Source organism: Podarcis muralis, chromosome 1 (genome assembly GCF_964188315.1).
Source record: "Podarcis muralis chromosome 1, rPodMur119.hap1.1, whole genome shotgun sequence".
In the NCBI taxonomy this organism is placed as follows: domain Eukaryota; kingdom Metazoa; phylum Chordata; class Lepidosauria; order Squamata; family Lacertidae; genus Podarcis; species Podarcis muralis.
The window spans coordinates 17,411,187-17,425,616 of record NC_135655.1 but is presented as its reverse complement, the minus strand read 5'-3'; the positions used below and the strand labels follow the sequence as shown (position 1 = coordinate 17,425,616).

General features: G+C 46.0%; 1 protein-coding gene across 13 annotated transcripts in view; it reads left to right on the top strand.

Moving 5' to 3' along the window:
• EVL (Enah/Vasp-like) overlaps positions 1 to 14,430 on the top strand; it is a 124,989-nt gene that overhangs the window by 106,061 nt on the left and 4,498 nt on the right. For 4 of the 13 annotated variants that reach the window (XM_028711746.2, XM_028712208.2, XM_028712302.2 and 1 more), the window contains 8 exons: positions 239 to 297; positions 902 to 1,786; positions 6,885 to 7,099; positions 8,591 to 8,706; positions 9,969 to 10,029; positions 11,929 to 11,992; positions 12,684 to 12,753; positions 12,865 to 12,927. In XM_028711746.2, coding sequence (XP_028567579.2) covers positions 239 to 297; positions 902 to 1,786; positions 6,885 to 7,099; positions 8,591 to 8,706; positions 9,969 to 10,029; positions 11,929 to 11,992; positions 12,684 to 12,753; positions 12,865 to 12,927 — 1,533 coding nt within the window. The remainder of the gene's footprint in view (positions 1 to 238; positions 298 to 901; positions 1,787 to 6,884; positions 7,100 to 8,590; positions 8,707 to 9,968; positions 10,030 to 11,928; positions 11,993 to 12,683; positions 12,754 to 12,864; positions 12,928 to 14,430) is intronic. The other 9 variants (XM_077924124.1, XM_028711930.2, XM_028711846.2 and 6 more) reach the window with 9 other exon arrangements.

The window sequence follows — 14,430 nt, the reverse complement described above, 5'->3', positions numbered from 1 at the left end:
AAAATTTGGTTACAGTCTCTTAAAAGGTGTTCCACATATAGTAATCAGGCAAACAACATTCCAGAATACATAGTAAATTGTAATAAATGAACAGTGCCACAAAAAAGCTGTTTTGTGGGCATCATCCCCCCCCCCCCCAAACAAACTATACCCAGCACAAACAAAGCCAAAGTGTCTGGTCAAATGCACATTAGGAACTAAAACTTGATTTGTTTTTCCTTATTCCCTTTTGTTTTAGGCAAGCCATGGAGCTGCAGCAGCGCCAGGAATCTCTGGAAAGAAGAACCTCTACCACAGGCACGTATCCAGCTTTTGTAAGCAACGCAGGCCTCGCCTTTCCCCTGCTTGCCTCCTTTAACTTTCACCTGCTCCCTGGAAACGGTTTGGCCTGCTGAGTATTGCTGCAATTATCCTGTGGCTTGAAAACATTCCAGTCAGACACGGGAGGTACAAAGAGGGATGGCAAGTGCAGCTGACGTCGAAACTTAGCTCATTGTGCCCTGGGATTCGGTTGCTCCTCGTTTTTCTGCAAGGTGTTTTCACACCGCAGGATTAGAAACCAACTTCGGCTTAAATGGCATGGGATGCAAAGAGAAAGCCTGGAGTGGCTACATTCTGTTCCGTCTTCTACGTTATAGCAAACAGGCATGGCCCAGATGAAGGCCAGTGCTTTGTGGCGTGTTGGTGTTTAACTGTCCTGGCTTTGTTTGGGCATCCTTAAAACCTATACCTGTACTAATCTTTATTAAGTTTTGGCTTTGTTTTGATTTGTTTTTGATTTAATTCCTCCTTCCCCCTGCACCCAGTCTTTCTAACCATGGTGCCATCTGTCGTTCCTCAGTTCCAACCCATCTTATTCTTTCTCCTCTCCACCCCCCTTTTCCTTTTCTGTTATTTTTAGTTTCCACCCTTCAGATAAAAGTGTCTTCTTCCCCCTTCCACTGCCAGTCTCCTCCTCCTGACTACAGTAACTACAATGCTTCCACTTCCACGGGTGCTGTCCCGCCTCCACCTCCTTACGCCAAAGTTATCTCATCGGCATCTTCTCCTCTCCCTGACCCTGTGGGCAGAGCCTCTTTCAAACCCCCTCAGGGGCCTAGGGAACCCCCTCTGCACTGCCACCGACATTCTGCCTCCGAGTCCTCTCCATCTCCAGCTTCCTCCATCCCTCCGGCCTGGCCAGGCTACAGGACTGTGACACGAAGCACCAAGCACATCTCTTTATCCCCGCCACCTGCCCCGGCTTCCCATTACCCCTTCGCCCCTCCTCAGCCCACCAGGCGCTCCTCTCTCTCCTATTCCCCTCAGCCTCCCTCCCCACCCGTGACCCTGACGCCCCCCGTACAAAAGGGTCTGTTCCTGCAGCCCCATATTCCAGTGGTCCTCCCTGTCCTCCCTGCCCAAAACGGCAGGATGCGGGGGCCCACAGATACCGTGGTCCAAGACACCTCCGCAAACGTACCTCAGCTAGGTCTGAACGGCCACCGCGACGGACATTTTGCCACGCAAATTCCTCCGAGCTCCTCTAGGACCCAGGTAAAGAGAACAGACGAGTCCTATTTCTCGTACTTGGAAGCCGTGCCTGTTTCGCATCTGCCTGTCATAGCCGACCCAGCGGGGTCTTACATCCAGGCTTTCCCCCGGCCCTCCCAACATTCGCCTCATTCTCCACACCAGCTCTATCCATCCATGTCACACTTTGTTCCTTATTATGCCGCTGTATCTGAGGTGAATTTGTCCAAGAGGAACCTTCCTTACATGACTTCATCAACCATTTCCCACTTCAGTAAGTACTTGGTTTGAAATAATTGCATTTATGTATATTTAGGCGACACCTTTAGGTTTTAAGCAATAGGTCATAAGCCCAAAATTTTGACCAGACTTTTAAGAGCATGCTTAAGTGCCTGTGGAGGGTGCAGGACAGAGGTGGCAAAAACATGGAACTCTCCAGGTGTTGTTTGATTCTCATTGGGCCCAGTTAGCATGATCTGCAGTCAGGAATGATGGAAATAGGGAGTCCCATCAACATCTGGAGGGTATAGGCTCCCCAATAAAGATGTTATATCCCAGAGAACTACATACGTAACTAGTATAGTGTAGAACCTTTTTCAGGCCAGAGACCAAAAAGTAAAATTTGCAAAAGAATTTTTTTTAAGCACATTCAGTGAGAGAACAGGGAGTGCTGTTGTAAGGGAGGCAGACCGCGCCCCCTCCCCAGTTAGCATATGTTAATTCAGTGGTTCTCAAAGTTTTTCCCCTGTGCCAGAATAAAAATTAACTCGCGCCACCCTGATTGTTTTATTGAAAGGAAATACGTTGGGAAACAAAAAGGAGCAACTCATAGCAGTGGCTGATTTAGAACACAGAACACAACTACTTTATAATGTGGCCATGGGGCTTCCAGAAAGTAATAAGGCAATGAAGCTACATAAAAAGTTATCATTCTTGCATGCTTGATGCTCCTGCTTTCATTTTGAAAAGATATCTATCCATATTCTGCAAATAAAAAATGTTTTGATACTATACTATACTATACTATACTATACTATACTACACTGAAATGTAGAAATGTTTCTTTGATTGGCCTTGAGTCTTCCTGCTGCAATTGCCACCCTCTCCTGCCACCACACCTTTTGAGAACCACTGTGTTAACGGATTGCCTGTACAGAAGTCTCGTAGGCTGAGGGAGGACTTTAGTGCAATGTGCCAGCGGAGAGCACAAGCCGTAATCAACAAAGTTTGCGGTTCAACTCTTAGCTTTGCTTGGAAGTGGCTAGGTGGCCTCAGGCAAGCCAACATCTGCATTATACAGCTAACAGTACTGACCTCCCTTACAAGGTTGGTGTAGGAATTACTGAGGTGACTGAGCATTTTGAACAGCCTAAAGCAATCTGTAAATGCTACGTAGTGGCTCTGTTTAGCTTAGGGCTCTGGGTCTGCAGCAGCCCCTTTTATGCCACAGAAAAGGGCTACTGAAATATTGAGGGGAGGTGGGCAGTTTGGGTCGCAGAATTGGAAGGGAAGTCTTCTTCAGGGAAGGCAAAGCACATCCGAAGCAGTGCTTTCATTTGTGGTGATGCTCTGTTTCAGTTTTGGTGTGACCCTGTGCTTGTCATCTGAGGCATTTTCTTTATGTCCCCCCCATCCCAGAGAGGTTTGGAGGGTGGCAACAAGAGAACAGGCCTTTTCTGTGGTGGCTCCCTGATTGTGGAATGCTCTCCCCAGAGAGGCTCTCCTGGCACCATCATCACATGTCTTTGGGCGCCAGGCAAAAGCATTCCTCTTTACCCAGGCCTTTGGCTATTAAATAATCTATGGCCTGTGAAATTGTGGGGGAGAGGCCTGTTATTATGATGACTATTTTATTATTAGGCTGTCTGTCAGTATGCTTCTTATTATGGTTTTTTTTTAATCATCGATGTTCTGTGATGTGTTTTTAATGTTGTACACCGCTCTGGGATCTTTTGATAAAGGGAGGTATATAAATTGAATAAATAATACTAATAATAATTCGCATAAAAGAAGCAAAATGCTGTAAGGGGTATGCATAAGGTAGCTTCACAGGCAGCCTGGCTAAAAGGCTAAACTCATTGGGGGGGGGGATAAAGAGAGCAGGAGTTTTCATTTGGAGAATTCTGAAATCCGCTGTAGATCTACTTCACTTTTTCATTGTGGGCTTGAACGGAAGTTACGGACTGGAAGACAACCCCAAATTAAGAGGAATATCAAACACTTTGGTGGTTTTAGAGAGCAATGTGATTTAAGCGACAGAAACAAAGCTGTAGACAGGTAGAAATTAACTCAATTGTATGATAAGGAATTCTAGGGGAGGGGGAGGCAGAGAATGCACACATGAGTGATGGGAGAGTCTCTGGCTGAGTAAAAGAACTTCGGAGAGCAAGGTTAGTCAGCAACTGCATTTGCTCAAGATCGTAAGACATGATGGAGACCCCTGCTGGTTGTTTCATGACCAATTGATTGTCAAAGGGCAGCACAGAATTGGCCCTTCTCATAGGCAGCACCTGTTAATTTCATCATCATCATCATTTATTATTTATATCCATCCCCAGCCACTCTGGGCGGCTCCCAACAGAATATTAAAAACATGATAAAACATCAAACATTAAAAACTTCCCTGATCAGGGCTGCCTTCAGATGTTTTCTAAAAGTCAGGTAGTTCTTTATTTCCTTGACATCTGATGGGAGGGTGTTTCACAGGGCGGGTGCCACCACCAAGAAGGCCCTCTGCCTGGTTCCCTGTATCTTCACTTCTCGCAGTGAGGGAACCGCCGGAAGGCCCTCGGAGCTGGACCTCAGTGTCCGGGCTGAACGATGGGGGTGGAGACGTTCTTTCTTAATACAAGCCCTGAGGACTCAGATTATAGGCACAGAATGAGATTGTTTATGGGTTAGCACAAAAATGCATAGGGAAATGAAAGTAGTCACCAGTGCTTTGCTTCTGGGGGGGGGGGGTGCCGGTACTCTGGGTGGCTGCCCTGGGCACAAAATTTCCTAGGCGCCAGGGAAAACAATTACACGTAGAACCACTACATGTTTACTGGAAGGAACTTCATTAAGATCTTGGTATATAGTTCTTACATGACGCCTGTTAAGTAAATGACCATATCTTTTTTCTGTACTCGCAGTACCTGACTGTGCATGCCTTATTTTCACCATGGGTCCTACCGTCCAACATTCTGCGGGACATGGGCGCGTGGGCTTTGGGAAGGAGGCAGCGCAGCTCCAGGATTCTGTCAGAGCCTTGCGCTTCCTTCCCCAAACCTGGGGATCATTTGCCCAGCTCAGGGAAGGAGGCATGATGCTCTAGGTGCACCTGAGAGCCTTCCCGCCTCCTTCTCCTTCGAAAAGGTGCCGGTACTGTGTACCGTTGCGTACTTCCAGAAAAAAAGCACTGGTAATCACAAGAAGAAGCTAAAGGGTGGGCTTTTATCTCCAAGCCATAATGCAGCACCCACCTCCCCCAGGTATTTCACGTGATGGAGACAGTATTTATTTTTAAACACCTATAAATGAGTGTTTGCCCAAACTTTCATGGAAACTTTGCCCAACCTTAACTTTTTAGTTCTTTGTATTTGTACACTATTCCGTTTTAGTTGTGATTAGATAGATGATAGATAGATAGATAATTTTGCTTTTATCTTGGGTTTCTAATCTAGTTTTTCAGAAACTTTTACTGAATGCCCATTCTTAATTGGTTTATGTAAACAGTCAAGGATTTATTTATTTTTAAATTATTTGAAGTGGTATTCTGTTTTAAAATAAATAACATCTTTCTAAGTGTCCCAACCTGGTGGCCGGGAAGCAGTTTTGATTTGCCAAAGATGACCGAACGGGTGAATGTTTACAAGTTTGGAATAATGTTAAGTTAAGTGTGATGCTGGGACATTTTTGCATATATGTTAGAACATAAAAATGTATCGACCCCAAATATCTGTCTAGTCCAGTTGTGTCTTTTTTGCAGTGGCCAAGTTCAGTTGTGGCCCAGGGTGAAATGCAGAAGCCTCTCAAGGCTACAAATATTTAAACAAGAGAACAGGTTTAGCTGCCTATAAAATCTGTGGAATCTACTTTATTGGGAGAATTTTGTGTGAATGTATCTTTCAGTGATTTATGTCTAGATCAAGGATTCCCAAACTGGTCCGCAGGTGATGCGTATGTTGATTTGTTGTTGACGAGGGGAGTTGGGGCGCATCCATCTCATGAAATATTCATATTGAATTTTAAAAATTATATTTTATTGCTTCTTTTATTTCGTATATTCTACTTTATTGCAATACCATTTGAATGATCCAAAGCATGGCGGACGCCTGGGATCTGAACCCTGGGGAAAGAGTTGCCGGCTGGTGACTAAGGGATGGGGAGAGAGAAGATCAGTGGTGTATTGGCCTAGGTCATGGTGGGTTGAAGACCCCCTTACTATTTCTGCAGCAGGGTCCCTATCTCCAGCATCCTAGAACCACCCAATCAGCATGAAAGGGGAGTTTTTTAGCCATTATATGTTCCAAAGCTAAGCGTTCAGAGCACTGAAAAGACGATGTGCTTCAGTTTTACGAGAATGATGTACAAGTTCTGTTACATATGATGGAAAACACAACTTAAGTCACTCTGAAAGAAGATATTGGAGTGGTCCAAATCATTTGTCCAAGAAATCTGTGGGTGAAGAGTAATAGACAAATAGTGTAGTGTAGTGGTTAAGAGCGGTGGACTCGTAATCTGGTGAACCGGGTTCGCGTCCCCGCTCCTCCACATGCAGCTGCTGGGTGACCTTGGGCCAGTCACACTTCTCTGAAGTCTCTCAGCCCCACTCACCTCACAGAGTGTTTGTTGTGGGGGAGGAAGGGAAAGGAGAATGTTAGCTGCTTTGAGACACTCCCCTTAAGGGGAGTGAAAGGCAGGATATCAAGTCCAAACTCTTCTTCTTCTTCTTCTTCTTCTTATTATTATTATTTCACAGAAAATAGTAGCTCTGGCTGAAAGGCAACACAGAGAGATCTACACTGATTGTTGTGATGCATCCCTGATTGTTATATTGTATAATTATTATAAGATTATTGTAAGGGGGGTGTCTTTGAGTGGGGTATGACTGTGGCTATCTTGAAGGGCCGCTGCATTTGCCCCTGTAGAAGATCTGTGAATATTTGCTTGCGCAGAACCCAAACTATTCCCCAAGGGGCCTGATAGAGGCAGCAGCAGTGAGTTTTTGATATTTGACATATACTGTTTGCTGGGTGGATCATGGGAACCTGAGAAATTCGGTGTCTCCTGTCTGCTCTGACATGAGCAATGATTAAGGAAAGGGGGGCAAGAAGTGTGCAGGGTGGAGCACCATGTGATTTCTGAATTATTGTTCTTTTCTGTTCCAGGCCCCGTCCTTCCACCAGGCCACCCCTCGGCTGGGATACTCACTTCCTCTGGTGGTCCGCCTCCGCCTCCTCCCCCGCCTCCTCCCCCTTCGGGCACTGTGCCACCCCCGCCGCCCCCGTTGCCAGCAGGCGGTGGAGGGTCCAGCACTGACGACGGGTCCGTGTCGGGACTAGCGGCAGCTCTGGCTGGTGCCAAACTAAGGAGAGTACAACGGGTAAGGAATGAGGGCTGCTGCTGCTGGCGGTGGCTGTGGTGGCATAGAGTTTAGACCAGGAACCCAGTTTTAAATCCTAGCTCCGCTGAAGCAAGTTGCTCACTGCCCCTCTCTCTCAGCTTTAGCCTTCCATCTAAGGGCAGATATTATAGGGGCACCCTCCTGCTTGCCAAGGCATAATCCTGACACAAAATATGCAGCACTCACTCCACCAACACATACGCATTACACTAAATTCTTTGGTGTTCCAGATGGGTTGTTGTTGTCATCCATCTGTCTCAAGAGACAGTGGAGTGCGCCTCTCTGGGTGAAGTCAAACTACTGTGTTAGTGGCACCGAAGTGGCTTCCCCCGGGACACAAGCCTGGGCAGTGTGTATGTAGGTCCTGGGCTGCCCAGATGACAGGACCTCCCTCTCGGCCTCGCTGATGTGGTCCAATGGAAAGCAGGGCAATGTGTTTAGTATCAGCTTGGCTGCAGGAGTTGCTGGAAAGAGGCATGAAAGGCTCCATTCAACCGTCTTAGAGACTCCACTCTGGATTTGCCGATCAGAAGGTCGACGGTTCAAATCCCCGCAACGGGGTGAGCTCCCGTTGCTCGGTCCCTGCTCCTGCCAACCTAGCAGTTCAAAAGCATGCCAGTGCAAGTAGATAAATAGTTACCGCTGCGGCAGGGAGGTTAACGGCGTTTCTGTGTGCTCTGTCTTCCACCACAATGTTCTGTTGCACCAGAAGAAGTTTAATTAATATTAATACTTCATGGTGTAGTTTAGAACCAGTACACTAATGTCCTGGAGGAGTGTTAGCATGGACATCTTTTCTGAGTGAATGAGGCTACCTACCCAACTCAGCATGCATAGCTCTGGATTAGATGGCTGGCCGCTCTCAAGTCACATGATGTGTGTGCAGGCAATAGCACCTTCAGGTTTTTCTGCCCCTGTGTCCCTCAGCAATTCCCAGGCCAATCAGCAAGCCCATTTTTAAAAGATAAACTCCGTACAGTGGATGCATGTGTGTCGTATTCACTCTGCAGATTGCTGCTGTTCCATGGAAGTAATTTATGCTTCTCTCAGTAAGGCTTGCGTTCACGTGATGTGGTTACAACTAAGGTGCTTCAGTCTCTATAAAATAGATACACGTCATTGTATCATAACACTTCATAGGTGTGCATGCACACACCAGTGCAACGAATAAATATTCCTTTAAAAATAATAATGAGATAAGAAGAAGAAGAAGAAGAAGAAGAAGAAGAAGAAGAAGAAGAAGATGATAACATGAAGATTTGTGTCCTTCAAACAACTAATTAGTAAAGCAACACACACACACACACAAAATTCACAGATGGCCTCCTATTATGTTTCAGCCACTAGTTGTCTTGACAGCGACAGCTGCCCTTAGTGCCTTGGATTTTTTTTGCTGCCTTTCTCTGCTTAGACAGCGAAATTGGACCCCCTTAGTGCCCAGATCTAAAATGCTGGTTTCTGTCTTAAAAGCCAGAGGATGCCTCAGGAGGTTCTAGTCCCAGTGGTGCTTCCAAGGGCGATGCCAATAGGACGAGTAGTGGTGGAGGCGGACTAATGGAAGAAATGAATAAACTACTGGCGAAAAGGTTGGTGGTTCTCACTCCTGCCTACAGTAATTGAGGGGTGGGATGTTGTGTATTATCTGTGAGTAACACTGCCTCTTATCTAATTTCCCCACCCCCAAACGGTTCCAAGAATCTTAGCGAGGAGGGAGAGGTAGATTTGGCCCACTATAGGCCTGATTAACCTAGTTGCTAATCTCTAACTTAGGGAGACCAGGGCGACTGTCCTTGGAGGTTTTCAAGCCAAGGAGCTGCCAAAATTCCACAGCAGGGGGGCAGGGGATTAGAATGTACATTGGGATCTACCAGTAGAACCCTGGGTGATCTGTAGTAGTAGATTGGCAAGAGTTTAACCATAGCAACTCCCGGTTGTTTAACCATAGCAACAACAACACAGCTTTTCCCACCTTGGAGATGGTGTTGAAGTGAAGAACGCTAACCAGGAGTGGGCTTTTGTGTGAAAATACTGTGAGGGTCAGTTCAATTCTGATCCTGTAAACCAACATCTAGGCTCAGAATTTGGCCAGGCACCATGTTCACACAGTGCATAGTTATTCTACGGCATGGTTTCCCAAACTTGGGTCTCCAGCTGTTTTTTGAACTACAACTTCCGTCATCCCTAGCTAGCAGGACCAATGGTCAGGGATGGTGGGAATTGTAGTCTAAAAACAGCTGGAGACCCAAGTTTGGGATACCCTGCTCTATAGGATTCGCTCCCAAATAATATGTGATGATGGCCAACTACTTGGGTGAATTGAAAGAGGATTGCAGCAGTTCAAGGAGAAGGTTTCCAGTCGCTACCAGCTACAATGTTCTACCTCCACTCTTGAAAGGGATATGCCTCTGAAATCCATTCTCATCGGCATCTGGTTGGATGCTGAACTTGATCAGCAATTGACCTGACCCAGCAGAGCTCTCCTGGTGCTCTTTGTGTTCTTAATTCCAACCATATGTCTTCTGCACTTGACTCTGGTTGGTAGATCTTGGGGTTCTAGTAAAAGCAACCACCAAAGTAACTCTGACAAGCCTTCCCAGTTCTGCTTTACTATTGCTTTCCGCATTGCCTCTGGAAAAACAACTACAGTTGCCATGTTTAATAGGGATTACTTGTTGTCTAGTACAGATTCTTCTCTCTGCCTTCTGTGCGCACTCACATAAATTCAACTAAGGTAAGGGGATGGGGGAGGAAAGAGCACGTATGAACTCGCTGGTTCTCTGAATTCTGTGGTCGGTGAATATTTATCCGAGGAACTAGTTTATAGTCTCTCCCTTCACTCTGTCCTAAGGAGGAAAGCAGCATCACAGTCGGACAAGCCAGCCGACAAAAAAGAAGAGGAAAGCCAAAACGTAAGTGGAACACCTCCTCACACTGTGGAGTTTGCAGTAGTGAAAAATGTCTCCCAAACCAGCTGGTGTAAGAAGGCATTGTTTTCCATTCCTCTGTGCATTTGTCGCTTGCAACCTCGTTTCTTTTCTGCTGCGAGTTCGCCTTCTGCACAAAACGAAGTTTTCAATCTGCAGTCAAATGAAGCGATTTTAGCTGCCTAAGAGTGACTGGCCGCCATGCAGAGGTCCTCCTTCCACACACGTTGACATCATGACTTGATGGCGTGTCATCACTCTCGGGGACAGGCGGGAGGTTAAGTAATTTTTTGTGTAATTTACAAACATTGTTTCCAGCTCACTTTTAATATCGAGGAAATTTGACGTGGAATACGTACACGTACATGAAATTGCTTTCTTTAAAAAACAAATGAAAACAGGCGTTTGGCTCTCGGACCACCGTGTATTAAAATTTGTAAGAGAACGAGAATCTCGCAGTGTGTGGGTTTCAAAGTGAGCTGCAGCTTCGATATCTGCTTTGGTCCAGGCAGATCAAATTAGGTGTGTCCACTTCAATTCGCCAGATCCCTCTGCGATCTCTGAGCTTGAGCTGCATAAACCAGCACTGAACTCGCACACGGACTGATTTACCAAACAATGGTTTATGGCTTAATGTTTTGTCTGAACACAGTCATGCACACAAACATATATGGAGCCGTGTAAAACACTCCTATATTGTGTCCTATGTGAAGGGAATGAGAGGGGTTCCTTTGGGAAGAATGCTCTGTAATACAAAAGAAGTGAAGCCCAGTCCTGTTGTATTTTGCAGAGGGGGGAGAAACCCTCTGATCTTTAGTAGTAGGACAGGCTATATAATGTCCACTTGCCATGAATGCAAATACGAACATTATTTATTTCTGTAGCTGAGGCCATTGCAAAATAGATAAAGCAGAATGAAATATATTACACAGTTAAAATGATTAGTAAAACAAGGCTTTCTATTTGCTCCCCCAAATAATTAAACTTATCCCCAGAAACCTTTCTTAAACTGACACTATAATAGCACAGCAGGCCACTTTTTCAAAGGTGTAGAGGGATCTGTCCCCTAATAAAAAGTTAATCAGATACCCAACCAATCTGTCAACTGGGGGATTTAAATCCTTGAACAAGAATGCTCTTAGGTCCTTGTAGACTGGGCAAACCAGTAAGTAGTGGGGCAAATCTTCAGGGACGTAACCTCCATGTGGGCAAACTCTTTGTAGGGAATCCTGCAGTGGCAGTCTTCAACTATGGCAGAGTGCATAGACTGGAAGGTCAGTGGTTCAAATCCCCGCAAGCTCCCATTGCTCGGTCTCAGCTCCTGCCAACCTAGCAGTTCAAAAGCATGCCAGTGCAAGTAGATAAATAGTTACCGCTGCGGCAGGGAGGTTAACGGCGTTTCTGTGTGCTCTGTCTTCCACCACAATGTTCTGTTGCACCAGAAGAAGTTTAGTCATGCTGGCTACATGACCTAGAAAGTTGTCTGTGGACAAACTCCAGCTCCCTTGGCCTGAAGCGAGATGAGCGCCACAACCCCATAGTCGCCTTTGACTGGACTTAACCGTCCAGGGGTCCTTTCCCTTTCCTCTTTTTTCTACCTCCTCTGTCGGAGGCAGTATGCCTCTGAATACCTGTTGCAGGAAGTCGTAGCTGTGGAGAGTGTTGTTCTGCTGGGGTTCTGCTTATGAGCTTCCCATGGGCATCGGATTGGCCACTGGCACGAGAAGATGCTGGACTGCCTGCGCCTTTGGTCTGAGATACAGCAGGGCCCTACTTATCTTCTACGTTCTTTTACAGAAAAAAGTTGCTCCTAACATAGCAGTCGTAGGAAAGTACGAGTTCTTCCGAAATGTTAATCCGAAGCTTTGTTTGCTTGTTTTCTAGGAGGAGGCTAGCACCTCTCCTTCCCCCGGTACGCGAGGCCCTGTTCAGCAGCAAAATTCCTCAGGTATTCCGTTCCGTTACGCGCTGCTCTCCCTTTGAAAGCAGTCAGCAAGTAGGTCAGTGCTGGAGCCTGACTTCACCGTCCCGGTACTGAACAAGCAGCCCATGGAGAGGACTGTGCGCTGCATAAAAACACAGAAGTTGCAGGAGGCCTAGAGGATTCTGGGTGGTCTCTCTGGCGGGGGGGGGGGGAGTCCCAGGTTCAATAGATAAATCTTTTTTTTTTTAATGTCAAGTGTTTTACTTCTCAGCCAGTCATGAATAGCAACTTTTTTTTTTTGCAAATCATCACTGATGAACATCTTACAACTTGAAAGCGTCTTCTGAAAGATTCAATAAAAATATGCAGATTTATTATTTTTTTCTTGCTCATTCTGGGGTAACATAATATTGATCTATGGAATCTTTTGTATATTACAGGAACTTAAATACAACCAGTCTCCATCAATAGATAAATCTTGGTTTGTTTCCAGATGCGAGCTTAATGCTACAAACGAGATACTGGCATATCGTTGCCCCAGCCACTCTGGGTAGCTTCCAACATAATAAAGAGACTTAATAAAACACTAAGCATTAAGAACTTCCCTATACAGGGCTGTTGTTTGTTTGTTGTTACGATAATGATGGGGAAGAGGGGGAAAGCACCACAAAGCTAAGCTCTCTTTTGTTCACTTTGCATGGATTTCTTTTTTAAGCAGACGCTGGAAAGAAGCCTTGGGAGAGAAGCAACTCTGTGGAAAAACCTGTCACTGCGCTACTCTCTAGGTGAGCTGCGGGGGGGGGGGGGGGGTCTTCCTTTGTGGGTCCACCAGCATGCATTGGAATGTGCCCATGCTGCAGCTGCATGCGCTCATGTCATATCCTCTCTCGCTATAGAAATCCATCAGTGGGGAGGAGTCCTGAACCAAAGAGCCCCGTTCAGTTCCAACCAACCTTTAGGTATTGAAAAACTGCTCTGGCTCCTCTCTCTCCTCTTTGCGGCTTATCCGTTGCGAACTCACGCAAATCCTTTCGTTCGTCAGCTAACTTCCTGCCGGCCTTCATGCAACTTGCCACTATGTCCGCTTCCCTGCCGTTGAGCAAACGTTGGTCTCGATGACTTTTGCGTAGAGATAAAACTCTCCCCCAAAATACTACGGTGCTAGTTTGCACAATTCTGCAAAGCTATACATTATGTAGCCCTCTGATAATGCAGTACATTTTTTGAGAGCCAAACAACGCATTATATTGAATGCATAGTTTGGCACTGTGTGATGTTACAAGAAGAAGAAGAAGAAGAAGAAAGCAAAACCTTAAATAGCAGCCCAGGGGTAGTGGTGGTCTGATCAGAATCAGGTTTGTGGAATGGTTTGTTTTAGCTCTGTCCTCCTGTGTCATCTTGCTGATGAACATTCTGCCCCAAGGCTGCAATTTGTCACAGGAGTGTGTGGAGCTGTCCCCACATGCTAGCCTTAAAGGGGACTATAACACCACAAGCGGCGACTTCAATTCTTTGCCAAAGAGCAGCCTCCAGGAGCGATTTTTTCTTGGGATCATTTTATTTATTTGTTTATTCTACCATATGTTTTTCAAAGAGGTTTTCGTGGGGTGGGGGGGAATAGGAAACATATACCGTATTTTCCACTCTATAAGACGCACCAGACTATAAGACGCGCCTAGTTTTTGGAAGAGGAAAACAAGAAAAAAAAAAATTCTGAATCCCATAAGCCAGGACAGCAAGCGGGATCGCTGCGCAGCGATCCTTCTTGCTGTCCTGGCTTATGGGATAGCTGCGCGCAGCCACTCCCGGGCAAGGGGAGCCTTCATCCCTTTAAAGAGCACACCTGCATTCACTCCATAAGATGCACACACATTTCCCCTTACTTTTTAGGCGGGGAAAAGTGCGTCTTATAGAGCGAAAAATACGGTAATATACAAAATTTAAAATATAGAGTAATAGATTGTTAGCGCAAAATTCACGGTGCAAAGCCCTCATGAAATAAAGCTGTGTTCAGCTGGCTAGCATGGTGCTGCAAGGGTTTGGGTGTAACACTAAGGCTGCTAGCCTGTGGTTTGTTTTCAGCTCCACGAACAAAGGAGCAAAGTGGGGACTGCTTCAGTCTTCAGGCAGCTCATGCACAAGCTAATTTTCCTAAGCATGGCTGTTACACCCAAGCATGGCCAGCTTGTGGCTTTATGAGTCTGTGGCTTCATCTTCGAGTGAAGGGCACTATCCAAATTTCAATAATAATAATAATATCATCACATCCTGCAAAAACTGGCCACATAGTTTGGCCTTCCTTTTTGCACCTGGCAACTCGTAAAACCATTCTTCGTGCACTGCACAGTGTTGGCCACATGAGGTCCTCTTGCCTCAAGCTCTGCAACAAGTAGTGCCCAAATGTTTAAGAAGTGGCCGTTGTGTGACGATGACGGCGCTCTTTTCTGTTGGCACGTCAAGCC